This window comes from Hyperolius riggenbachi, chromosome 9 (genome assembly GCF_040937935.1).
Source record: "Hyperolius riggenbachi isolate aHypRig1 chromosome 9, aHypRig1.pri, whole genome shotgun sequence".
NCBI lineage: Eukaryota > Metazoa > Chordata > Amphibia > Anura > Hyperoliidae > Hyperolius > Hyperolius riggenbachi.
This window is the reverse complement of record NC_090654.1, coordinates 217,547,096-217,573,207: the sequence shown is the minus strand read 5'-3', so window position 1 is coordinate 217,573,207 and position 26,112 is coordinate 217,547,096. Positions and strand designations below refer to the sequence as shown.

The window sequence follows — 26,112 nt, the reverse complement described above, 5'->3', positions numbered from 1 at the left end:
GCAAGAGCTTTTCAAATCACAAAGCGCTCAGAAAAGCACTCCTAGTGGGTTCCAGGCCTTACTGTTACTTTACGGATCTGGACTCCTCAGGTGACAGTTCGGGATTGTTTTCTGCACAGACACATTGCTACACTAGACTAGCGCTTAGATGAGATGATCCCGCTTCCAAAGGACATTATGGCTACTGTACACACAATATATTCTCAGCCCTGAACCATATATCATGTGTACAAGGCTTTAGCCTTGGCAGAGTCTGTAGGACCAACTGTGGAGCAGTTGTGTGTGAGCATCTGAATTCACTCAAGGCAAACCATTTCATATAATGAGTCATTAATCCTATCAATACATAAAGCTAAACGCATGGAAATGCTTATTTTTCAACAAAAGTAGAATTTCACTTTAGGTGTGGTAAAATGTTTCTAAAAGAGACTCTGACCAATAATACTGATCTCAGACCTCAGAAACTAGCATGTCCCTGTCATTGATTACAGCAAGAAAAGACTCGTTAATAATCTATATTCAGTGTGTGCTGAAATGCTGTTAAAATCTGCACATTACTGATAAGAAATCTACAGAGCAGTGGCGTAGCAATAGGGGGTGCAGAGGTTGCGACTGCATCGGAGCCCTTGGGCCAGAGGGGCCCCAAGGGGCCTTCCATCAACTGCAGTATTAGCTTTCTATTGGCCCTGTGCTCATAATAATCACTTCTATAGATACTTTGAATAGTGGTAATCATTAAGAAACTGCTCCCCATTCCCTTCTTGCACCTCTGACACTGTAGTTGCCATTGGCAGGTTTTGGTGCGTTATATCAATTGTTATGTATAGAGTGCATGGGGGGGCCCCATTGTAAAACTTGCATCAGGGCTCACAGCTCCTTAGCTGTGCCACTGCTAGAGAGACAAGCTACATGAGAGAAAGGAAGGAAAACTTCAGAAGCAGCAGGAATATTTTAGTTATCAACACACACTGTATCTAGTTTACTATCAGTAACAGCTTACATTTTACCTACTGGATGTGACGGTGGGAATAAAACAACAATGCAAGTACTGTATATTGAAGTGCAAAATGTCCGTTTAACACCCTAGTTTAGTGAAAAGGCCTCTGGGACTATGTGGTCGGTCTGACTGCTTGGCCTCCCAATGCCACAACTCTCTACTGACTGAAAACCTGTAATGGCTGTTGTTCTCTAATAGGAAGACATGGCTACAGCAGGCAGAGCATTTGCACCTGCATCACTGCAGCCCCCACATAACCGGAGAGGATGTGGTTCTAACATGCAGACAGAGGAGAGAGAGGAGGTGAACAACTGACTGACCCCCCACAGATATTCACAGCCCCTTAAGGGCTTTCACACTAGAGGCCATAGTTTGAGTTTTCCATGGTAAAATGAAAGTCCATAGACTTTCATTTTACCTTTCACACTTAATGTCGTGTTTTTGAGTGTTGCGTTTGGAAGCTCCCTGGCGCTTTTTCAGGGCCAACCGCACCGTTTCGCGTTTCAATGATAGTCAATGGAAAATGCAAACTACAGCTTTTTTTAAAACGTTTTTGAAACGTTTCACCGCTGAAAAAAATCCCCACAATTCAATTTAAAAAAAGACGTTTTCTGAGCTGTAAAACGCTTTGAAAACACCATGTACTGGCTTTGAAAAGCATAAAAACACCTTCAAAAAGCACCAAAACGCTGACAGCAAAAGGCAGCGTTTTAGCCTTTTCTACCGCAGCCTCTAGTGTGAAAGAGCCCTAAGGACCAGAGACCGCTGGTACAAAAAACAGGGCCTACAGACGTCAAGCCGCTACCGCTGATCCCGGTATGACAATGAGAGAATAATGTAGCATTATGGTGTAGGAAAGATGTTCCTGGGCTATGGTGTGTGGGTTTGTGCGAGGGGGTACACAGGCCTGTCACATTATTTCCCTCCCATTTTCCTGTGGGAGACATCTGAGGGATGGAGAAATATAAGCACAGCATAATGCTAGCGGAAGTTGTGACTCCCGATAGGTGAGTATGGAAAAGAGTTTTGGCAGGAGAGGGTGTATATGTGGGTTGGGGAAGCAAAGTAGGGGGTGTGGGGAAAATACTTATTAAATACATATTCCTGAAATCAGGCTTTCAATACTTTTAGTACCAAAGCCTGAACTGTGTCTTTAATTATTAGTTATTGAATATATAACTGGGCTAAATGATTCATTTTTAGTACAATTTAGATTTAAAGTGTAACTCTACATTATGAGCGAATAATAAGCATAGAATCATAACTGGTATATGAGTACATCAACAGATACACTGATTTAATGTTCCTCACGTTTTTATGCTGCCATTATGTGAATTTCCTGTCGGCTTGTAAATGGTGTTTATCACTACACTGGAATCTGTCTGGCGATAAAACCTTCTTTTCCTACAGAGATTTGGCTAGGCAGATAATACAAATATGATTTTCTAGCGCAATTCTCCCAGGGGACTTAAGTCGCTGTATGTAAAAATAGGCTCAGGAAAATAAATGAGTTTTCAGATGTTTTTTGAAGATGTTCAGGAATGAACTGAGGGAATGTGTTCCATAGAGGCGGGGCTGTATGTGAGAAGGTCTGTGTACGTCATATGTTTTTAAATGGATCCTGGGACTCATGAATTTGTTTTGTGTGCAGAGTGGGGGTTGCAAATAAGGGTGCCCTGTTCTAGTACTTCCTTCCTCCAGGTACCAGATTATTTAAAGCTTAGAAAGTGAGCAGATAATTTTAAAGAGGAGCTGTAAGTAAGGTTTGAACTTTATTCCAGTTACTAATGCCCCCTTGTCGATACCCTTCATTATAGAAACTATCAAACTTACAAGAAAAAGCTGCAGAAAAGCGAAGTACACAAGCTAAAGAGAACTTGGCTGAACCAGCCATTAAAGAGGAACTCCAGTGAAAATAATGTAATAAAAAAGTGCTTCATTTTTACAATAATTATGTATAAATGATTTAGTCAGTGTTTGCCCAATGTAAAATCTTTCCTCTCCCTGATTTACATTCTGACATTTATCACATGGTGACATTTTTACTGCTGGCAAGTGATGTAGCTGCTGTATGTTTTTTTGGCAGTTGGAAACTGTTGTAAACAGCTATTTCCCACAATGCAACAAGGTTCCCAGACTGCCAGGAGTATAATGGTCCTCAGAGTCTACTGTGGGAGGGGTTTCACCACAATATCAGCCATACAGAGCCCCCTGATGGTCTGTTTGTGAAAAGTAAAAGATTTCTCATGTTAAAGAGGGTATCAGCTACTGATTGGGATAAAGTTAAATTCTTGGTCGGAGTTTCTCTTTAAGGGCCTGCTCGACTAGAGCATGTATAGCTGTTCACTCAGCACGCCAGATCTTAAAGTGACAGACAAGCTACTCTCCTTACCCCTACCGTCAGAAGCCAGGCCTTCAAGCGTTCTGCTGTCATCCTTCCCCCTTTCATTTCTGATGGGCAACACTAATGACACATGTGTGCATACTTGAAGTGGATACTTACTTTGTTAGTTGGATAGTCCAGAGGCTTCCTGTATCTTCTTACACCCCACCGTTCCAGCCCTGGGCCTCTCCTAGCGTATTTGGCCCAGTGGGTGCAAAATGTTTCTTCAGTGTATGAGACTGGCTGTACAGCGCATGCATATGCTCCGTGCAGGCCCAGTATAACAAAGGCACTCATGCAAGGCTTTTTTCCTCTGTTCACAAACACCCTCATTCTACTGGGCCTGCATGAACCATACAAACACAAGCCCAGTATGGCCACACTCATTGCTGGTCCTCACATCCTCCTGATCTCTGCTACACTTATCAGCCTCCAGCAGGGCGAACATGAAACCCGATTATGGATTTGATGTGACCTATAGATTGTACATCTTCTGCTGCTTCACACTGGCAATCGCTTTGGCAGCCCTTGAGTTTGACAGCAAAGAACATGCTAAATGAAACTGCAAAACCAAATTAAAAGGAATAATAAACTTGCTTTATGACTCAGGGATGTCTGTTGTGCGAAGAAATATATTTATTTGTCTCGTTTATGAGAAGAGCAATTCCATGGAAGCAAGTCATAGTTTAGTACACGTCTTTTCGCTACAGCAGACTCCCACTTCTTATGAGCTCCGGTGCTATGCAGAGAGGAAGAATTATGTCCAACCTCCATCGATTTGTTCCCATACTGTAAATTTATTGACCTCTCTGTACTGCGAGACTGCTGAAAATCAATCAGCGTAAGCAGTATAATAACAATAAAGGAAGGGGAATCTCCCAGGAATATTTCCTGTGAGAAATTATATTAGTTTAGCAATCACCACGCAAGTTTAATGTTTGCCCCTTCTCTTACTCTCTTGATTAGATTAAGTATCACAACCATCATCCATAATATAAAATAGGTACATCATGTCCCGGGCTTGCATTCATTTTTTAATTTTTTTTGTAATTTAAAGGACAACATCCATTCAGACCTTAAAGGACACTTACCGGTATCTTAAGGCAATGCAAAAAAGTATTTCATGCTGGACTCACATACCTCTGTACATTGCTCATTCTTCTACTCGTTCTCCCTGGTCTCTGTAATCACTCCTTGAAGATCTGACTTGAGAAAAAGTCTGATTTTTCTAGGAGTGGTTACGAGGATCGAGGAGAGGAACGGACAATGCACAAAGGTATGCGAATCCAACATGGACTTATCTCAGTGCTTATCTTAGGTAGCTTTGCTCAGTTTTAGTGAGAGGACTCAGAGTACCCAGCAAGCTCATGGTAAACAAGAAATCCTAGGAGTGTGTAAGGGGCTACAATGGACCAAAAAACTATCTTACTAAAATGTTATGCAAAACAAAAGTTTGACTTCTTAAAACAGAAGGTATTAGTGATCATCCAGATTGGAGTGAGCATATGATGATGCATCACTGCTGAATATGCAAATCATCCTTTGTTGATCCTGTAACCTAACCACACCTCCAGTACCGCTGGAATGCAATGATGTGTCAGCTTGTTAATTGTACAAAGCCACAATAATCCAACATGGATACAGACTGAAGGCAAACGTTTGTTTTAGTGAGAGAACTGTAATTTACTGCAGACTTCAAAAGTTGCACAGCATTGTTCAACATGTCATACAATGTGCTTTAAAAGTTTGATATGCATTTACTTTCATGCATTCCGCCACTGTTGCATCTCTGCAGGAATTTGCATGTTAACGCGCTGTTGACTTTGCGGCAGGTGGTCGGCAAATCGGTTACTTACGCCACGAAGCAAAGCAGAAAGTGAACTGGGCCCATACACTTTCTTTGCTGTTGCGTTACCCTGTGTGCAGAAAGGGTAACACAACGCCAAAAAAGTGTATAAGTGTTAAAGGGGCCACAAAGTTAAAGGGTTATTTTACAGTGCATCAGTTACATTGCAGAATAATTCTGCAAGTCAACTCACTGCCCATTCAATTCTACGGGCCTGTTCACAGTACTGCGTTGTAACTGATCGCATTATTCTAACTCAGTCCATGCAGGCTATGAATTAATGTCCAGTGTGAATCCAGTTAAAGACACTGAAGCGAAAAAAAATATAGTATATAATGAATTGGTTGTGTACTATGAATAATTTCTAGAAGATTAGCAGCAAAGAAAATATTCTCATACTTTTATTTTCAGGTATATAGTGTTTTTTCTAACATTGCATTATTCTATAATATGTGCAGATTACACAACACTCAGCATTCAAAATGAGTCTTTCAGAGCAGTCTGTGAAGTAATGACCTCTCCTCTAGCAGAGAAAAAGTAAACAGTTCACTTACAGTTGAGATAATAAAAGTCAGATAACAGCCCTCTCCACGACTAACCAGTCGGAGAGCTTAATGGCTTGTTTGCATAGAGATAACAACTGGAGTTTCTCAACTCTTCCTGTACTGGAAACAATTAGACTGATGTATCTGATCTTAATGTTTTATTTCTTAGCTGTACTACACATACAAATCATAATATCCTTTTTTTTTTTCTCTTCAGTGTCTCTTTAAAGGGTACCTAAGATAAAAATGACGTAGCCTGTCATGAAAGGCTCTGTCTTAATGATTGAGGATGGGGGGGGGGGGGTAGGGTTAAATAATTACCTGTTCTGGCAACATCCCTCCAGGCAGGTGATCCCTTCACCCTCCTTTGGAGAATGGGCCCTGGCCATATTTTTTTCAAAATCGACCCTGAGGTTCTGGCTTCTGCCCACACCCCAAGCTGGCAGCTGCTGCCTAATTGGTGGCTGCCAAGCTGGGGGCGAGCCGTGGCAATGCAGGTGGAGGTTTTCGGTGACCTTTGGCAGTCTTCGGAAACATGGCAACTACTTCAATGCTGAGGAGGGGGGCGGAGCATCACCTGTGACCCGATTACATTAGATCAGGAAAATAGTTAAGCCTGAGTTTCCCTCCTATCCTGCTGCATTTTTACCTTAGGTACTCTATGGCCCTATGTCCACCAATTCTGCCCAGCCGAGGTGCCCCCCGGCCTCATGTCCACCACTGCTGCCCAGCCTGGGTGGCCCCAGTCCCCCACTGCTGCCCAGCAAAGGTGCCCCCTGGCACCACAGGGCCCCCACTGTGTCTGCACCCTCATTACCCAGCCGTGCGGACTTTGAAATTAGGAGCGCTTCTCCTCGAGCAACCTGGCTCAAGTGAACTCTGCTGTCCGCCTCCATCATGATCCCCCTCAGCTTCCTCTCTTCTTTTCGTGGACAATCGGTAGCACCTGTCTTGTTGGGAGCGTGTCGCTGTGTAGCGTCCAGTGCCAAAAATGGTAGCGCTCATATCAGCTCTCAGGCTGCTCCTCCAGTCCCACTCTTTTCTGTTCCTGCTATCAGTGTATGTTTTGCTATGTTTGTATTACGTTAATTGCTATGTTTGTATTACGTTAACTGTACGTGTATGCTGTAATGCTCTCTGTTTTTGCTTTTTATTTTGCTTTTATTGTTTATACGTATGTACCATGCTTAACTGTATACGCCGCACTGCTTAATTGTGCGCACAAACTGTAATGCTGTCCTATGTATGCTTGTCCCATGTCCACGTATGTACCATGCTTAACCGTGCTATTTTCTTGTTTTTCATCAACGACCCTGTATGCGCCAAAACCAATTCCGGGAACAATCCACCGTTGTACTTGGCGAAATAAATTCCGATTCTGATTCTTTAATTGTAACAATAATAAAATCTAGTCCTAAATGCACATAAGGCATTAGAAAGGTAAAGGAAATTGACAAATGTAAAGTATCAAAATTAACTGTGAAGTAAGAGACCAGCTAATTAGATGATAAATAAATAATGGTGCAGTGCATGCATCCAATTGCCAATAGTACAAATACATAAATATATTAAAATAATGACTGGCAAAATATAGTACAAAGGGTGCACAGACTAAAAAACAGAATGCAATATTATTCCCAGTCCAGACTGACTGATCCGTGGTATCAATCAATGTCAGAAGAGCTCAGAATGTTGAATTTGTCTGCTATCAATCATGGTGATCATTCATTCTATGGCATCCTTCAGGGTATTGTGGTGTGGGTATGAATTCTATTGTTCCTACGCTGCAATGGCAGGAAAACAGGAGGAGGGAAGACTTGTTCTATCCAGTAGCAAACATAATAAACGGCTTCATTTTATGGTATAACACCTATCTTGGCTGGTAGGAAGCACATTCCTCAGAGATATTTACTGCTCAGAGGGAGTCTGAGACAGAAATCATATCAATCTTGCTTATGTGTGTTTACAGTTGCCTCCTACTTGTATGAGACTGGAATGTTGCATTCACTGTGCATTCCTCATCAGCCTAGCTGTGCTTATCTGATCTTCCCCTGCAAGGAACATTTATCACAACTGTCCAAGTCTACTTGTATAGAAATAAAAATGATCTTGTTGCCCATGCAGCCAATCAGATCTTTTGTCTTCTGTACTGAAGAATCACCAGACTGGATATCAAAGATCATGGGTGATCCTGCAAAACTGGCCTGGTCTGGACTCAAAAGCGACCTTGTAGTGAGAGGGATATGGAGGCTGCCATTTTTATTTCCTTTTAACCCATTGCCTGGCAGTCCTGATGATCTCTTTGGCTTCAGTGATGTCTGCATCACACAACTAAAACAAGCATGCAGTCAGCGGGGTGAAATTTTACTCAGGACCTGATCTGCATACTTATTTTGGGTCTGTCACTAAGCGACTGTTTGTGAGACAAAAGTCACAAGCGATACACCAGTTGCATCGCTCAAACATTAAAGACCTAAACTCTTCCACAGGAGAGAAGAATACCACCATGTGTGTATTTTTAATAGATAACAGCCCAATTCTCCCTTATCTGCAAATAATGAGCCACTTTAATTTGAGCTGTCAGCATTGTCTGTGTGCTAATATGTAAACACAGGAGGTTAACTCTTTCTCTGCGCCAATGAAACCAGGAAGTAACCACTCTGCAGGATCTCAGTAGGAGTTTTGTGGGCGACAACAAATAAATGTTTTTCCTTTAAATGCTATTTCTTATCTTTTAGAGCAGAGAGGAAGTTCTGGGTTTAGGTCTTCTTTAAAGTGGATCATTAGGACAGGGTGTCAATTGTCATTGGTGAAAATAAATAAATATGGCTGCCTCTGGATTTCTGATGCTTCTGGGTCAATGAAAGCAGGATGAAACTCTGACATAACATTTAATAAAGATGTGGTTTCCTTCTTGTTATTGCCCATACTGTTATCATAGGTTTCCTACTTGTTATCGCCCATACTGTTATCATACTTGCTTTTGTGCACAGGTAATTAGCTCTGTTTACAAAGTACAAGATCTCAAAGTACTCTTTATCTGCTCTGAAAGCTGGAATTGCATGTTATTGCATAGCCTCTATATTTATATATTAAAAAGTATATAGTTACCATCTCTCTCCTTTTTCAGCTTCTACTAAAGGTGTGTACACATATTTGACGGATGTCGCCCATCAGGGATAAGGACCTGATCCCCTTGGGCGACATCACTGGGCGGGGCTGCACACACGTGTGTAAGCTGTGTAGCTGACGATGCGCTGTGTTGCTATGCAGGGGGGGGCGGAGAGATGACGGAGGGATGAAGAACGGTGCATGTGAGACGTTGCACAGGGGGTGGGGGAGCAGCACAAACAGTGGTATTGGTGGGGGAGCTGTGTCATTGGGGGTGAATAGATCCACTCAGTGGATTGCTCGCCGATTGGGGATCGCCACTGCCGTATACATGCCAGACTATTGGCTGAAGCGGCCGTTATCGGCCACCTCAACTGATTTAAGTCAGGCGTGTGTACGGGCCTTTAGCCTGAAGCTGAGATAAAGCACTGTCAGGAAAATGTATTAATTGTTGTGGCTGATAAGAAAATGTAAACAAAAGACAGTGTAATCACTTCCTTGGCATAGGTTGCTAAGCTTCCCACTAAAAAAAGAAATTGCTGTGTTTTAGGGCCAAATTCGACTAGTGCTGTATGTGGCAAGAATCTGTAGCATTTCCCTGCATGCAAGCTGCACAGGGAAATGCCGCCTATCTCTTGTATGGCTCGCCGTCCAAATTGCATGTTGCGATTGTGGACAGCATACCGTTGCGATTCTGGATGACCTGAATCCCTATAAATGTGACTAAAAGTGCCAGCGTGCATCCTGCAAGATGCACGCCGGTTACGTGGAAACCGGTCCTAACTGTGAATGCCATTCTGCTCCCAGTTTTTTTCTCCTAGTAGGTTTTATTTACTCTTTTAGAGCAGAGAAGAGAGGCTGACTTTCATACCACTTGAAGGAATTGTCTGCCATTAGGTGGCAAAGGGATTGCAACTCTCATGTGTGTAATATCAGACTTTAGAGAGGGTAGCTAAAAGATTGATGAATAAGTGGCACTATAATTTTCAGTGAGAAAAAATATTAAAAAACACAGTCTAGTTCAAAGTAGGATTGTACATGTTTGCTTTATCATGGTACATGTTACTACAGGTACTCTTTATAACTTAATCATACAAATGGTTTCACTTTATTTTTCAGTATATTCATTCTGCTGGCGTGGTGCACAGGGTAAGTCTGTTGTACATCCAATGATTTACTCTGATTTGCCAATCCTGCTCCAATTCACAGGAACTCAGTTTGCATGTTTTGTAAGTGCAGCAGGTTCTGTTGTCCAATGCAAACATTCTTGTATTACAAAAGAAAACTAATGATGCCCTGGTTATGGAAGGTTGAAGAGGGGCGTAGAACTAGTGGTATCTATCAATGTGAGGACTGATGAAAGGTCAGTAAGGTAAAGATCCTTTTAATCCTTTCAATCCAATACATTGTGATGTGATGTAAAGACACTCCTATTGTGCTTTCACATTGTGTGCGGTACAGCAGATACCGACTGAGTAACGCACAGCATGCTGTGCATTTGCCAGACAATGTGCGTGTTTACAGTGGCAGTGAAGCATACTTTAATTTGATTGAATGCGTTACTGTAAGGTCACACCACGCGGCTAACGTGCACTTTTCGGCACCACTGCCATCTCACAACAATGCAACGTGCCCAGTGTGAAAGGACCCTAAATGTAGGCGGGTGAAGAACTTGCAGTGCAATATTTTTAGACTATATCCAGGTAGTCCCGGATTTGGCACACAAAGTTCGCACTGCAGAGTGTTCATGTTACTGCAGTTGGACAACTGATATTTCACTCACCTATTTAGCAATCCTCACTGTAATCAGATATGACACAGGTGATAATGGGTAGGATGGAGATGCCAAATGTGTGTTCTATTTTAGTGTTTTAAATATAAATAAAAAATAATACTATTAGAGGCCCCTACACTCTATCCCCTATGCTATCAAGGCATTTTGTTTTGACCGGAGGAAGAAACATTGCCAGATTGCTTTTTGAATAAAAAACATTTTCCACTTGAACTGGTGTCTATAACTTCTGGAGAGGTACGCGATTTCCACACTTTTTTATTTTTTTTTTATATGTTAACCACTCCAGTCTATCTGTACAACTATGGTCGTCCAGATAGACACCTCTTAAGTCTAACTGGACACGTATACACGTCTAGTGTTGTAGCGGCGGGTGCGCGTGCATGTCTGTGTGGGTCATATCCATGCAGTTACCCGGCGGCTTTTCCATAGCAGCGATTGGAGAAGGGATCAGGGGCCATGTCCATTCATAAAGATGTAACAAATTTAAAGTAAAAAAAAAAATTAACCACATGATTGTGCTTTTAGAGCCATCTAGTGGTGGAAAGTTAAATTTCACACACCAAACATTTTTAATTAAAAAAAATAATACAATGAATCCCTTCCAACCCCCACACCAGTTACCAATCATGTAAAAAAAAACAGTTAAAGAAAATATATTAATAGTTGTATTAGGGACTCAACTTTTTTTTTTAATATGTATGTCATGAGGGTATATTACTGTTATGTCTGTACATAAGGGCTTGCAATTGACCGGACACACCCCCTCCCCCCCCCAAAAAGAACAAGACTCCTTTACTTCCAAATATTATATTGCTGCCATATATTGTTCTAGGAACGTAATTTAAATGTACATGTTGAATATTTCTAATACAATAGCTGCAGGTGAAACGTAAAAAATTAGATTATCGTGCAAAAGTTTCATTTACTTCAGTTATTTAACTTGAAGAAAACCTGTAACGAAAAAAATCTCCCCTGGGAGTACTCACCTCGGGTGGGCGAAGCCTCCGGATCCTATTGAGGCTTCCCCTGTCCTCCTTGGTCCCCCGGCGGTGGCGATAAAGCTTCCCGACCAGCGGGGATGTAAATATTTACCTTCCCAGCTCCAGCACAGGCGCAGTATCGGCCCTACGCCTCGGAGATAGGCGGAAATAGCCGATCGCTGTCGGGCCACTCTAGCAGAGCGGACCCGACGGAGATCGGCTATTTTCGCCTATCTCCGCGCAGAGAGCCGCAACAGCGCCCTCGCTGGAGCCAGGAAAGGTAAATAAATCAGCGCTTATCAGGCTTGTCAACGGAGGATTCCGAGGACACTTCGGGGGAGCCAGCGCTGACTGCCTGCAGCTACAGGGGTGGGGGAAGCCTCATTGGGACCCTGAGGCTTCCCCCTCCTGAGGTTACAGGTTCTCTTTAAATGGTGAACATTTCAAGCCTTTGTTATAATTTTGATGATTATGGTTTACAGCTTATGAAATCCCCAAAATCAAAATCTCAGACCATTAGAATATTGTAAAAATGTTCAATATTCTAGGCTCAAAGTGTCAGTCTCTAATCAGCTAATGAATCCAAAATACTTGCAAAGGGTTCCAATTTCATATATTAGTTTCACCTTTTAAGTTGAATTACTGAAATAAATGAACTTTTGCACAATATTCTATTTTTTGAGTTTCAACTGTATGTAAATCATGCCAGATTATTGTAATATTTTTATGCTCTTTTTTTTTTTACTTCAGGACTTAAAACCAAGCAATATTGGTGTGAATGAAAACTACGAGATCAAGGTAACAAAGTTATATATCAGATACATACAGTCAGGTCCATAAATATTGGGATATCAACACAATTCTAACATTTTTGGCTCTATACACAACCACAATGGATTTGAAATGAAACGAACATGATGTGCTTTAACTGCAGACTGTCAGCTTTAATTTGAGGGTATTTACATCCATATCAGATTAACGGTGTAGGAATTACAACAGTTTGCATATGTACCTCCCACTTGTTAAGTGTTAAAAGTAATAGGACAGAATAATCATAAATCAAACTTTCACTTTTGTTAATACTTGATTGCAAATCCTTTGCAGTCTGCCAGGCCTCTACTGCAAATGTCTTTAGTTCCTGCTTGTTCTTGGGGCATTTTTCACTTCAGCAAGTGAAATACATGCTCAATCGGATACAGGTCAGGTGATTGACTTGGCCATTGCATAACATTCCACTTCATTCCCTTCAAAAACTCTTTGGTTGCTTTTGCATTATGCTTTGGGTCATTGTCCATCTGCACTCTGAAGCACCATCCAATGAGTTCAGAAGCATATTGATGAATATGAGCAGATAATATTGCCCGAAACACTTCCGAATTCATCCTGCTGCTTTTGTCAAAGTCAGCAATCAAGATAAGACTTCACCAGAGTGAATACATAGGGTTCACCACAAGATATAAACCATTGGTGAACCTCAAAAACAGGAAGGCAAAATTAGAGTTAACCAAATGACATCTAAAAATCCTTCACAGTTCTATGGACAGATGAGACCAAGATCAACTTGTACCAGAGTGATGAGAAGAGAAGAGTATGGAGAAGGAAAGGAACTGCTCATGTTCCTAAGCATACCACCTTATCACCGAAGCATGGTGGTCGTAGTGTCATGGCGTACGCATGTATGGCTGCCAATGGAACTGGTTCTCTTGTATTTATTGATGATGTGACTGCTCATTGCAGGTCGTTGCAGAGGTCGCGCGATAACATTGGTTTGTCCACGCGGTACATCGGCGATTTTCGGCGCACCGCACGCTGTATGAAAGCACCCATGTGCTTTCATTAGCATAGCGGTGAGGTGCAGTAAAATGACCCACTGCACAGCACCATTGTGAAAGGGTCCTCAAGTTAGCAGCTGCAGGGGTGTAATCAATGTTAGATAGGAGTTCTACTGACAAATTATCAAGACAAAAAGATCTTGCTCGAAAGGAGGCAGGGCACGGCGGTAGATCAATGGCAGACCACGTGAGCCTCCCAGGTCTCCCCCATCTAAAATAGGGCTCACCCCGGGCCCCTGCAGAGTGCTGGTAGCAGAGTGCAATTCTGCACACTCCCTCCTGTGTTCTCACTCAATGCCCACCAGGGCACTTGTTCCCCATGACCCAAAGGCATGTATGTTACATGACTACATACATGCCACAGAGTCACGAGGAACAGGTGGCAAGCAGGGATAGAGGCAAGACACAGGAGGGAGCGTGCCAGCCAAAAGCTCAGTGCACACTGCTGCCAACACTCTACAAGGGCCCCAAGAGAATGCTAGTTGTGGGGAGACCTGACAGACAGCCTTGTACTGCGGCAGAGGCAGTTCCATAGATTTGTAATAAATTTCAAGCTCTGATCAGATTTCGATCAGAGAGGAATCTATTTGTTGGTCACATCAGATAGCCATCTGCCAGTGTATGGCCGCCTAAAAGCAGATCCGAACTCTAGCACATCACACAATGAAAAGTCTTTACCTCACATATAGTTGCTGAATAAATTCACTGGACTGTAATTTGTGCTTGTTTAGCTAAATCAGAGTGTTGTATCAGCAGCTGTGAATCAGAGCTGTGAGCTGTGCTGCACCAACTCTCTGCACGGTGTTAACTAACCCTTTCAATACTTCTAGTGAAGTGAATCTAAAAAGAACTTCAGATTTCTATAAACTGTAATGAAGATTTTTTTTTTCCCCTATAAGTTATCATGCTGTGGCTAAGCTTTTAGAACAGAGAGGAAGTTCTCAGTTTAATTCCACTTTATTTGCTGGTGACAATCATGTGCCAAAGCAGGCTGCCAGGAGCCCTACTATACACTTGCATTTCTCTAGATCACATGAATAGAGGTATAGAGGTATATTAAAATGCAAGTTACACCTTGTTAGTTACATCTTGATTCTGACAGCTGCATTTCCAGCTCCAGTTATCATTGCTTTCGGCTGTGATTGACTTACGAAGTTCAGCAGAGTTCACAAACAATCTGCATTTCAAGAGAACAAAATAATGGAAAGCTGGTTCATTAACTTCGTGAAGTTACACTCTTAATATATTTACCCAGAATATTATTTGCATTGAACATAGACACTGTGGAAGTTCTACCTAACTATAGCCTAAGGACATGCTTCTAGACTGAAATAATTATAATGTCATTATGTCTAATGAAGCATTCTGCATAGAAATGAAATGAATGTCTATCCTTAGATTTTAGATTTCGGTCTTGCTCGTCAATCGGAAAGTGAAATGACAGGATATGTGGTCACCCGCTGGTACAGAGCGCCAGAAATTATACTGAATTGGATGCACTACAACCAAACAGGTGATCAGAACTTTTCTAGGCTCTTTGCATATGTAACATATAAAGAACCAAATAAACAAGATGATGGTTTAACAGCACAATAGTATCAAATTAAATATAATTTTTATTTACAACAGTCATAATTGGTCGCTTATAACATAACATAAAATAATCCTTGTTACACGTTTATCACAAGCGATTGCCTATCGCATTTCGCGGCCCATAACATGGTCACTTCTTCAGAGGCTTAGTATTTCAGGTATACAGTTCGTGAAAAAGGACAGTTAAAACCATAAGGTGTACAGCCGAATAAGAAGATGTTAAGCACGTTCTTATCGTCCAGTCAGCTCAAATTTCAACACTTGGATCAGTATCTGGTAGTGGCCACTATAGTTTGTGTCTGAAGTTTTAGGCTCCTTTGTAATGGATGTTAGCTTTAATGTAAGCTGTTCAATATGGCTGGTGTCCTACCGAAGACGTGGCAGTCATTCAGTTGAAGTAGGCTGCCTGCCTACTTGGAAACCACAGTGTTCTACTGTATATCATACTTTGCATATGTGGAATAAAATCAAACTTTGTGGTGATAATATAGATTATATTAACACTGGTGGTTTAGTCTAACTTTTAGATACAATGGATGTCTTCCTGGGTGATGGTGCCACCCGCTATATATACAAACTGCAGCTACAAATAGCAAGCTCTCAGTGCAGCTAACCGATCCTTCACTCTCTTTCAGTGGACATTTGGTCTGTTGGATGCATCATGGCTGAAATGATCACCGGTCGGGTTCTGTTCCCTGGTGGAGACTGTATCCTTTGTGAACTGGTGCATTTCCGTGCACTCGCATGCGCAGTACGAAGTCCCATCTTCGGGAGCACTGAGGCTCCTGAAGATTGCCAAAGCCTCCTGCAGTGGCGGAAGTGAGCAGTCTCCAACCCATCGATTGGAGACAGCTAACAGGGGAGCCAGTGATGGAACACAGGGACCGTAGGAGAAACGGGAAAGCTCTATAGGACCCAGAGTTTTCGCTCTCCTTAGGTGAGTATCTGTTTTTTCTTTTTAAATCACTTCAGACTCTTTTTAAAAAGGAACTGTAACACAGTACTGAACTTTCATCCTAATCAATAACCCCTTTCAGACAGTTTTCTGTCTGTGGACCTCATTGCGTTGTGGGAAATAATGGCAGCTTCCAACTGCCAAGCAAGCAGTAACTTGCTCTGTGTATAGAACTCTGAGTAAATGAAAATTCCACAGTGATAACCTGGCAGGATTAAAGATATCTCTCTCCCCCCGTGATACAATTCAGAATGTAAATCGGGGTGAGGAAAGTTTTTACAATGGGTAGTAAACACTGATTAAATAAGCAATTTTATTCATTACACTATATTCACTACAGTTCCTCTTTATCTTAGGACATAATTTAACTGGAGGAATGGAAATATCCCATTGTAGCTCAAAATCATACACTGTATGCTATTCCCCAGAGGGAAATCAAAATGTAAACTTGATTTTTTGTTGTTCCTGTATAAGACATTTTGTCCTATATGCAAGTGTAGAGAACAATGTAGTTACTCCCTCCTTTGTCATACTTGAAAAACAAAATATGTTTTAAAAAATAAACTAATTTTGGAGCTTTTATAGTCATTTTTTTATATTTATTGAGTTAATTCATATATTTGGGGCACATTGGTACTTAACCTACTCAACAGATTTTGATGAGCTGAACAAAATCATTGAAGTTATAGGAAGTCCGCAACCATCGTTAATCAACAAGATGGAAAGCAAACATGTAAGTAATTTGTGTTCTGCGGTTTTGTGTTTGGTAACTGTGGCATGATTTCCTCTACAGCCCTTATGTGGAATCTAGTTTACTAATGTAATGAGCAATCTTCTCATAAGATAAATATTGAGCAGTGATTCTGAAAATTCTGGTTTCTTGGGGTTCCCATAGCTGTGTGATGGCAGAAACCCAGATCTGTACACTTGGTTCACATGCCTGCCAGGGAAATAAGATTTCATAGCAGAGCCCAGTAATGGCAGTCTCCAAATCTATTGGAAACAAGACGTTTGCCTTCTTAAAAGAGAACATAACATTTTAGTAAGGAGGCTTTTTGGTCTCACTTAGCCCCTTAAGGCTGATACACACGGGGCACAACCGTCGCCACAAACACGTGGCACGCGCATGTTGCGGCGACAGGTCCCCCGTGTGTATGAGGCGCGCACCACGAACCGTCGCCAGTCAGAGCTGTCGCCAGACGATTGACGTGGCCAATCGCCGGCAACAGCTGTCATGGCAACTTCACCGCAACTGTCGCTAGTCCGCCACGCGTACTGCGTGTGTATGCAGACTAGCGACAGCAACCCATACACCGTGCACGGAGCTTCCGGCGGGTGGGAGGAACCTTCGGCGACAGCTTCTGCCGCATCTCTGTGCCTCTGTGCGCCGTGCAATCCATATCTGTTGGTACAGGCATCCTTTAAAGCAGGGGTGCCCACACTTTTTCGGCTCGTGAGCTACTTTAAAATTTGCCGAGCCCAAGAGATCTACCAACATTTAGGTAGCTAGGTATAGGTGCTTTCAGTATAGGTAGCTAGGTATAGGTGCCTTCAGTATAGATAGCTAGGTATAGTGTAGTTAGGTGCCTTCAGTATATATAGCTAGGTGTATGGGCCTTCTGTATAGGTAGTCAGGTATAGCATGGTTAGGTGTAGGTGCCTTCAGTATATATAGCTAGGTGTATGGGCCTTCTGTATAGGTAGCCAGGTACAGCATGCTTAGGTGTAGGTGCCTTCAGTTTATATAGCTAGGTGTATGGGCCTTCTGTATAGATAGCCAGGTATAGCATGGTTAGGTGTAGGTGCCTTCAGTATATATAGCTAGGTGTAGGGGCCTTCTGTATAGGTAGCCAGGTACAGCATGCTTAGGTGTAGGTGCCTTCAGTTTATATAGCTAGGTGCAGGGGTCTGGGCCACTTACCTCCGTCCAGTTCCAGCGGCGGTGTCTGGGGCTCGTCCTGGCTGGTCTCCCCTCCTTCACCCACGGCTGGCTGGAGTGCAGATGGGAGGTTGAAGAAATGCTCCGGCGGGTACAGGGGGCGCCGGGCAACGTGTGTGGATGCAGTGTGCCCAGCGCAGCCCCCAGCAATGACGTTGCGGCTTCCTCCACTGCCTCTCCTCTCTGCCTCTTCCGATTGGCCAGCGGCCGGCAGCAGAATCTGACAGCTGCCAGCTGCAAAATTTAATGTGACGTGGCCAAATGACCGCGATCTACCAAATAGGCGGTCGCGATCGACCGGTAGATCGCGATCGACCTATTGGGCACCCCTGCTTAAAAGTATTCGGCAAGGTTCATTCTGACACATTGCTTTGCATTTGGCAATATAATTGCATAGTAAACATGATACAATTCTATTGTAATGGTACGTCCACATAGGCCTATTGGCGATGTGGCACATAGAATCTGATGGCGTTTTCAGTAGGCATTACTGACAGGTAGGAGCACCGTAAAATTTATTTTTAAATGCTACTATCATTTAGCCCTTTATTGGGCATACTTCATTTAAGCTGTCACTACTTTAAATTTTTTATGTCCTGTCATTAATGTAAATTTCTGTTCCAGGCTCAAGACTACTTAAAAATGCTGCCAGCAAAACAAAAGAAGAATTTTAAAGAGCTCTTTCCAACAATGAGTGCGCTAGGTATGAAAAGCAGAAAATAGTGATTTTATAGCTGTGTATGCATTAGGGGCAGAAGTCGGATCATAATGACCTGTCTACATTAAAAGGAACCTAAATTGAGAAGGATATGGATTTTTTCTTTTAAAATAATACCAGTTGCCTGACTCTCCTGCTGATCCTGTGTCTCCAATACTTTTAGCCAGAGCCCCTCAACAAGCATGCAGATCAGGTGCTCTAACTGAAGTCAGCCTGGATTAGCTGCATGCTTGTTTCAGGTGTGTGATTCAGCCACTACTGCAGCCACAGAGATCAGCAGAACTGTCGTGAAACTGGTATTGTTTAAAAGGAAATATCCATATCGCTCTCAGTTAAGGTTTTCTTTCAAGTCTGTGTGGTAGGGGATTGCTTTACTTCTTACAGTGGGTTGCCAAAGTATTCGGCCCACTTGAAGTTTTCCACATTTTGTCACATTACTGCCACAAACATGAATCCATTTGGGGGGCGTGGCCAACTAATGTCGGAGTAAGACGCACATTGCAGAGCTCCCGGCGGCTATAGAAGAAATCCCTGCTATAGAGCTGTAAATACCGGTCCCCAGTGACACACTATGCCTGGAGGGACCCGGGCCACCAGAAGCAGTAAGAAGAAGCAACAAAAAGAAGACAACCAAAGCCAGGGCATCCAAAAATACCTTCGGGATATGAACGCGGACCCTGACATGCTATCTAAGATGGCGCTGACACCCACGGAGAGCAACAAAGCGAGAGCGGATGAGAACACGCCGCCGAAGGCTACATCTCCTAAATCACCCAAAGGGTCGGGGGCATCCTCGCAATCTACATCTCCGGTAAGCGTTCATGAAGAGGGAACCCCTTCGCCATCCTACCATGTAGAGGGAGAGCGGGAAACAGCAGGGCCTAGCCAGCGCCAGACCATGAGGGCAGTGGCGGACTTAAGAGCACAAATAAATAACTTACCCACGAAATCGGACCTGGAGTCCTTTGCTAGCCGCATTGAACAGTCCTTTCGGAGAGAGATAGACGAAATTCACAGAGACATCACTGCCATTGGCCACCGAGTGGTTAACCTAGAAGAAAGAAATGATGGCGCAGACTCTAAGATGGCGGCCATGCAGGGTAAGATCACCAGACAAGACAAACAGATTGAGACACTAATCTCTCAACTAGATGACCAAGAGAACCGCTCCCGCAGACAGAATATTAGAATTAAGGGACTCCCGGAGGCCACCAGATCCGAGGATCTTAGAGTGATTGTAACGGATATCTTTAACCTGATCCTGGAAAGACCTGCCCAGTCCCCTATGGACATAGAAAGAGTTCATAGAGCACTAACCGCCAAGAAGCCGGACATTAACCGCCCGAGGGATGTTATCTGTCGCCTACTAAGGTTTACTGATGTGGAACAGTTACTGCGCACCATGAGAGACAGAGACTATCTTGAATTCGATGGGGCACGTATCACACTGTACCCAGATCTTTCATGGCGCACACTGCTCCAACGCAGGTCAGTGAAACCCCTACTAGAAGCCATAAAGAAAAAAGGAGGGTTATATAAATAGGGATACCCCTTTGCCTTAATAGCCACAGTAGACGGAGTAACTGCAACCCTATGCACTAAAGACGACCTGAAACAGTTTATAGATGACCTGGATCTCCCTTCTACAGATTTCACTGACTGGAGAATCCCACAGGAAACTAACCCGCTATTACAAAGAGAGAGATGGCAAACTAAAGAACCCAGAAGAAAGAGAAGGCCCACGGCTTCATCTCAGGAGGGATCACCAGCATAGATGCTGAGCAAAGGTTATGTAGTAACTGCTCCTCTTCTTTTTTTTTATTAGATGTTCTTACTTATTATATGCTTCTTCTTGACGAACTTCCGAGACACTCTGGTCCTGGGACCCCTCAGAGACTGATAGGCCTGAGCACTTTAAGGATCTTTTCGTATACTGAGCTAGCACCTAATATGGGCCTCAGGTCTGTAAGTATCTTAACATATCTTGTCTGAGGAACTTTTCCGAAAAATATAGGGATAGACTTACAGCTATATGGTGCCCTCACATGAGGGACCACACAACATGCTCAGCCAGCCCGGGGGAGACGCTGCAATGGTGTCCTGAATGACATTTCTACTCAGGAAATCTACCCCCATTAGGGATCCCCTTAATAGGGGAAAGTCTGCTGCAAGTACACATGTCAGCAAAAACTTTGCTAGAGGTTTACTAAGCCTACTTCAAGGCTTGTTATTTTTGATTATGTTCTGTTTGTTAATGTTTCTTTATCTCAGGTACCGCAGATCCTCTCAGGTAATTTTATTGAAATGTCGGTTTTGAACAAACTAAGAGTTTTGACATATAATGTCCGAGGCTTATGTTCCCCGTGTAAGAGGGGGAGACTGTGGACGGAAATTAAACGTCTTCAGCCTAAAATCCTCTTCCTACAGGAGACATATTTCAAAGATGGATGTATCCCACGACTCCCAAAACATAGATTCTCCCAATGGTTTTTCAGCAACTCCCCTATTAGGAGGGCAAAAGGAGTAGCGATTGCCATAGCCAAGGAGATACATACCACTACAGGTGCTGGCAACTGATAAAGATGAGATGGGAAGATATATAGCAGTAAAGGTTCAGCTAGGGAATGAAAGACTCACCTTTCTCAACATATACGCCCCTAACACCCACCAGGTCCCTTTCTTTAAGATGCTCCTCAAAAAAATTAAAGCATTTGCTGAAGGGATTTTGGTATGCGGGGGGGACATGAATATATTATGCAGTCCAGGGAGAGACTCCTCCACGGGCCTTTCTACCCTTCCTCACAAAACTGTAAAAGAATTTACCCAACTGATGAAAACTAACCACCTAATTGATTGCTGGAGATATCTCCACCCTCTAGATAGAGATTTTTCTTATTACTCCCAGATCCATAGAGTTTACACGAGAATTGATTCTATCTGGGTGGATCAGTACTATTTATACAAAGTAAAACAAGCAAGAATAGAGAATATCACTATATCCGACCATGCTGCGGTATGGATTGATCTTGAGATAGGAACTAAAGACACAAGGGGAACTCACTGGAGATTAAATGAAAACCTATTAGATGACTTGGAAGCTTCCCAGAAAGTGGAAAAAACCATGGTAAACTATTTTAGAGAAAATTCATCAGCAGAAGTTTCTAAATGTATTATCTGGGAAGCACACAAGGCGGTAGTCAGGGGCGAATTGATTTCACAAGGGGCAAGAATGAAAAAAGAGGAACGGGGGAGGATGCTTCTAACCCTAAATAGAATCAATTCTCTGGAACAAGCCCACAAATCAAGTACTAGTGTGGAGGTTGGGAAGGCCCTAATGGAGGAAAGGAAGGCTCTGATGCAAATACTAGACAATAAAACTAAACAAAGGCAAAAAATTTGGTTTAACAATATGTATGAACATAGCAATAAATGTGGCAGGCTACTGGCAAATAGCATAAGGAGGAAGAGAGAACTGAATTATATACATAAACTTAAAGATCAAGGGGGGAATATAGAATTTCAGGCGGGGAAGATAGCAGGTCTATTCAGAAAGTATTACGAGGCTCTCTATAACATCCAAAAAGATCACCCCATAGATAGAGTGGACACATGCAAACAAAAAATAAAAGATTATCTACAGAGAGTCCAGATGCCCAAGTGGTCTGAAGAATGGTGTACAGAATTAGAACAAGCAATTACGATCCAAGAATTGAAGGGGGTCTTAAAAGACACCCCTAATGGTAAGTCACCAGGCCCGGATGGCTTTACTAAAAAGTACTATACATTATATGCTAAACATCTATTAGAACCACTGACAGAGGCCCTGAACAGTCTAAGGGAGGGAGGAAGGTTCCCAACCCAAAGTATGGAAGCACATATAGTGGTGATCCCCAAAGAAGGGAGGGATCCTGCCTTGTGTCAGAGCTACAGACCCATATCGCTCATTAATTTAGATATAAAACTCTTCTCTAAGATACTAGCCAATCGAATCAAAGAAGGGTTGCCGGCCCTAGTTCACCCTGATCAAACAGGCTTTGTTGTGGGGAGAGAAGCCAGGGATAACGCGGCCAAGGCCCTAAACGTTGTCCACTGGGCCCAACTTAAGCACGTACCACTAATCCTATTATCAACTGACGCAGAGAAGGCTTTTGACAGGGTGAACTGGGGCCTGATCCGAGAAGTGATTGAACATATTGGCCTAGGACCTTGTATGAAGTCCTGGATCAATACCCTATACAGCAATCCCTCAGCTAAAATAAGAGCAAACGGAGTTTTATCAGAAGGCTTTCAACTGGCCAATGGCACAAGGCAGGGCTGCCCCCTATCCCCGCTCCTATTCGTTCTGACTCTGGAGCCCCTGCTAAGAAGTATACGCTTCAACCAAGCTATTCAAGGAGTAAATATTGGGTCCCAAAACTGTAAACTATCAGAATTTGCTGATGACATCCTTCTATATGTTACAGACCCACTCATTTCACTACCTAAAATCATTCAGGAATTTAGGGAATATGGGGAAATCTCTAATTTTAAAATAAACATGACCAAATCGGAATATATAAATGTGGGACTAAATATATCAGACCTAAATAATCTTAGGACCACTTTTCCTTTTACCTACAGAGAGCAAGCCATAAGATACTTGGGCATAGACCTGCCGTCTAACCTTCATGAGATATACATAAGAAACTTCCTACCTTTACTGGACATAATTGGTAAAGATTTGGAGAGGTGGAATGGAAGAGGATTTACTTGGCTAGGCCGTATCAGCATAATAAAAATGAACATCCTACCCAGACTGCTCTTCCCGATGTCAATGCTCCCTATCTCTCTCCCAAAACTTTTCTTTACAAAAATTAAATCCCTATTAATTACATTTGTCTGGAAAGGGAAGAGACCTAGACTATCATACAATATCATGATTCGATCCAAGGAAAAAGGGGGTCTGGGCTTACCAGATTTGAAATTATATTACAAGGCCCTTGCCATGAATAGAATCCTAGACTGGCAGCACAATGAGACGCAGAAAGGATGGGTTAAAGTGGAAAAATCACTAGCAGGCAGAGACCTGGCTGGAGCGATTTGGGTTAACTCTAAGTTAAGGGGCCTATCAGCCTCCACGCCACCTTGGACTAAACACACCCTAAGGGTATGGGATAGATTTGAATCTAAAGATAAATGGGCACCAGGAGTTTCACCCCTAACCCCAGTTGAGGGCTTCCCGCACTTCCAACCAGGCCTGGAAAGGAACTCCTTCGGTACCTGGAAAGGCAATAGACTATTAACAATAGGACACCTAATGTCAGGAAATAAAATTAAACCTATCGCAGCTCTCCGACAGGAGTATGGGTCATTCCCCATGGACCACTGGAAATTGAACCAACTTACACACTGGTTAGGCTCTCTCAGAGGGGTAAGAGCAATAGTAGACATGACCCCCTGGGAAAAGCTTTTCATACAAGAGGCGAAACCCCCGCATCTAACTTCCTACTTATACCAAGCTCTTTTGGATCTCGAAGGAGATACTAAGGCAGATTTTCTGGGAAAATGGGAGAGAGATACGGGGCACACATTATCAGACCCACAAACAAGTAGAGCTCTGGCTATGGCTCATTCTGCCTCAATAAGCTCACATATTCAAGAAGGGTGCTATAAGCTATTAGTGCGATGGTACAGGACACCCTCTCTTCTTGCTAAGATATATGAGGGCCAGAGTCCCAACTGCTGGAGGGGCTGTGGAGAGCATGGCTCAATTCTGCATATTTTCTGGAATTGCCCCTTGTTGCATCCGTATTGGGATGCAGTAAGGGAAATAGTCAAGGAGGTGGTGGGATGGGACTTGGAGGATAATCCATGGCACCTATTGTTTCACCTTTACCCAACATCTATAAAAAAATATAAAGCCACGGTCACCCCATTCTTACTAAATGCAGCTAAGAGCCTTATTCCAACATACTGGAGGACCACGAGGATCCCCACTATTAAAGACTGGCTCTCTAGAATCCATAGAATTCAAGAAGCAGAAGAATCTATTTTGATGGCCAGAGATAAATTTGATAAATACAAAAAGGTCTGAATGCCATGGATCCTCTTCCAAACAACTGAAAGATATCTTTCTATTGTGAATGAGGGGACGGACTAATAAGGGTTCTAAGCGATATTCTCAACTGAGAGGACTATGTCCTTAACACATATCTACAATGCTGTTTAAAGTAGCAACACTATATGCGGTACCTGAGCAGGGCCGTTTCTACCACCGTGCGGGCCGTGCGACTGCACTGAGCGCAGGCCAGCAGGTGAAGGAAGGTGGGCGCAGGATGGAGGACAATGCTAGGGAGCCGCTCAGTGTTTACACTATTTTCTGTGCACACGTGTGCACAACAGATATAAGCAGCCAGGTCCCCGGCGGCTGCACTGTGTGAGAAGCATAAGGTTTTTTTTTTCTCCCTTCCCTCCCGCCCTCCAATCAGTAACTCTCATTTTTCAGCTGGTGCCTTTCTCCAGCCAATGAGAGTAAGGCAGCCAGCCCACCGAGCCCGCCCCTCTGTCTCCGTTAAGAAGACCAGACAGAAGCAGCAACAGGACAAAAAGCTGCGTTCTGCTCTGTCCAGGATGCCCACATTATTTTTGTTTTCAAGCCAGCCAGCCAGCCAGCCAGGTATAGATCTCCAGTGTAATTCCTGTGAGACTGTGTCGTCTGCTCCGGAGGTATATGACCTCTGCAGCCAGGAGCAGATGGCACAGAATTTCTCTGCTTACTGTGTGTGACATTATGCAGAGCCCTGACAGCCAAGGCAGGGATGCATGTCTCACACAAACAATGCTGTACACAATAATGGATGGAAATCTTACCTAAAGTAATGCTGTGTGTAGTGTATTGTCTAGTATTGCACACAAAACTTTTGTTTCATTGTGAGCTGCATGTATTTTCTATTTCATTTCATAAATTATGTCTGTCATGCTGGTTTTTCAGTGAATTAGATCATATAAATCTGGAGGACCTGTATGGGCCATTTGGGGGGTTTTTGAGTGGCTGTGACACAATTACTTGGGAGGGGTTCTCTCTGGCTGAGGGGGTTTGGGAGGACTTGCATGTGCCACTAGGGGTGGGGTGCTTACTAACTAAGGGAGGTTTGTTGGCCTGTCAGTGCAAACCGGCACTGAGTGGGGGGTCTGGGGTGGTATTGTAACTAGCACCCAAGACCTCCATTATGTGGGGGTGGGGGACACCTACCTATCTATCTAACCTATATTGGGAGTACCTACCTATATAATCTATACTGGGGCAGCTACCTATCTAGCTTATACTGTGGGCACCTACCTATGTAACCTATACTGGGGGCACCTATCTATCTAACCTGTACTGGGGGCTTCTACCTATCTAAGCTTTACTGGGGGCACCTACCTATCTAACCTGTACT

The 26,112-nt window shown here is 43.1% G+C and overlaps 1 protein-coding gene across 1 annotated transcript in view; it reads left to right on the top strand.

Moving 5' to 3' along the window:
• The window catches only part of LOC137532950 (mitogen-activated protein kinase 12-like), a 74,471-nt gene that overhangs the window by 36,731 nt on the left and 11,628 nt on the right, over positions 1-26,112 (top strand). Inside the window, exons 5-10 of the mRNA XM_068254004.1 lie at positions 10,002-10,031; positions 12,408-12,455; positions 14,888-15,002; positions 15,718-15,789; positions 16,691-16,770; positions 18,601-18,679. Coding sequence (XP_068110105.1) covers positions 10,002-10,031; positions 12,408-12,455; positions 14,888-15,002; positions 15,718-15,789; positions 16,691-16,770; positions 18,601-18,679 — 424 coding nt within the window. The remainder of the gene's footprint in view (positions 1-10,001; positions 10,032-12,407; positions 12,456-14,887; positions 15,003-15,717; positions 15,790-16,690; positions 16,771-18,600; positions 18,680-26,112) is intronic.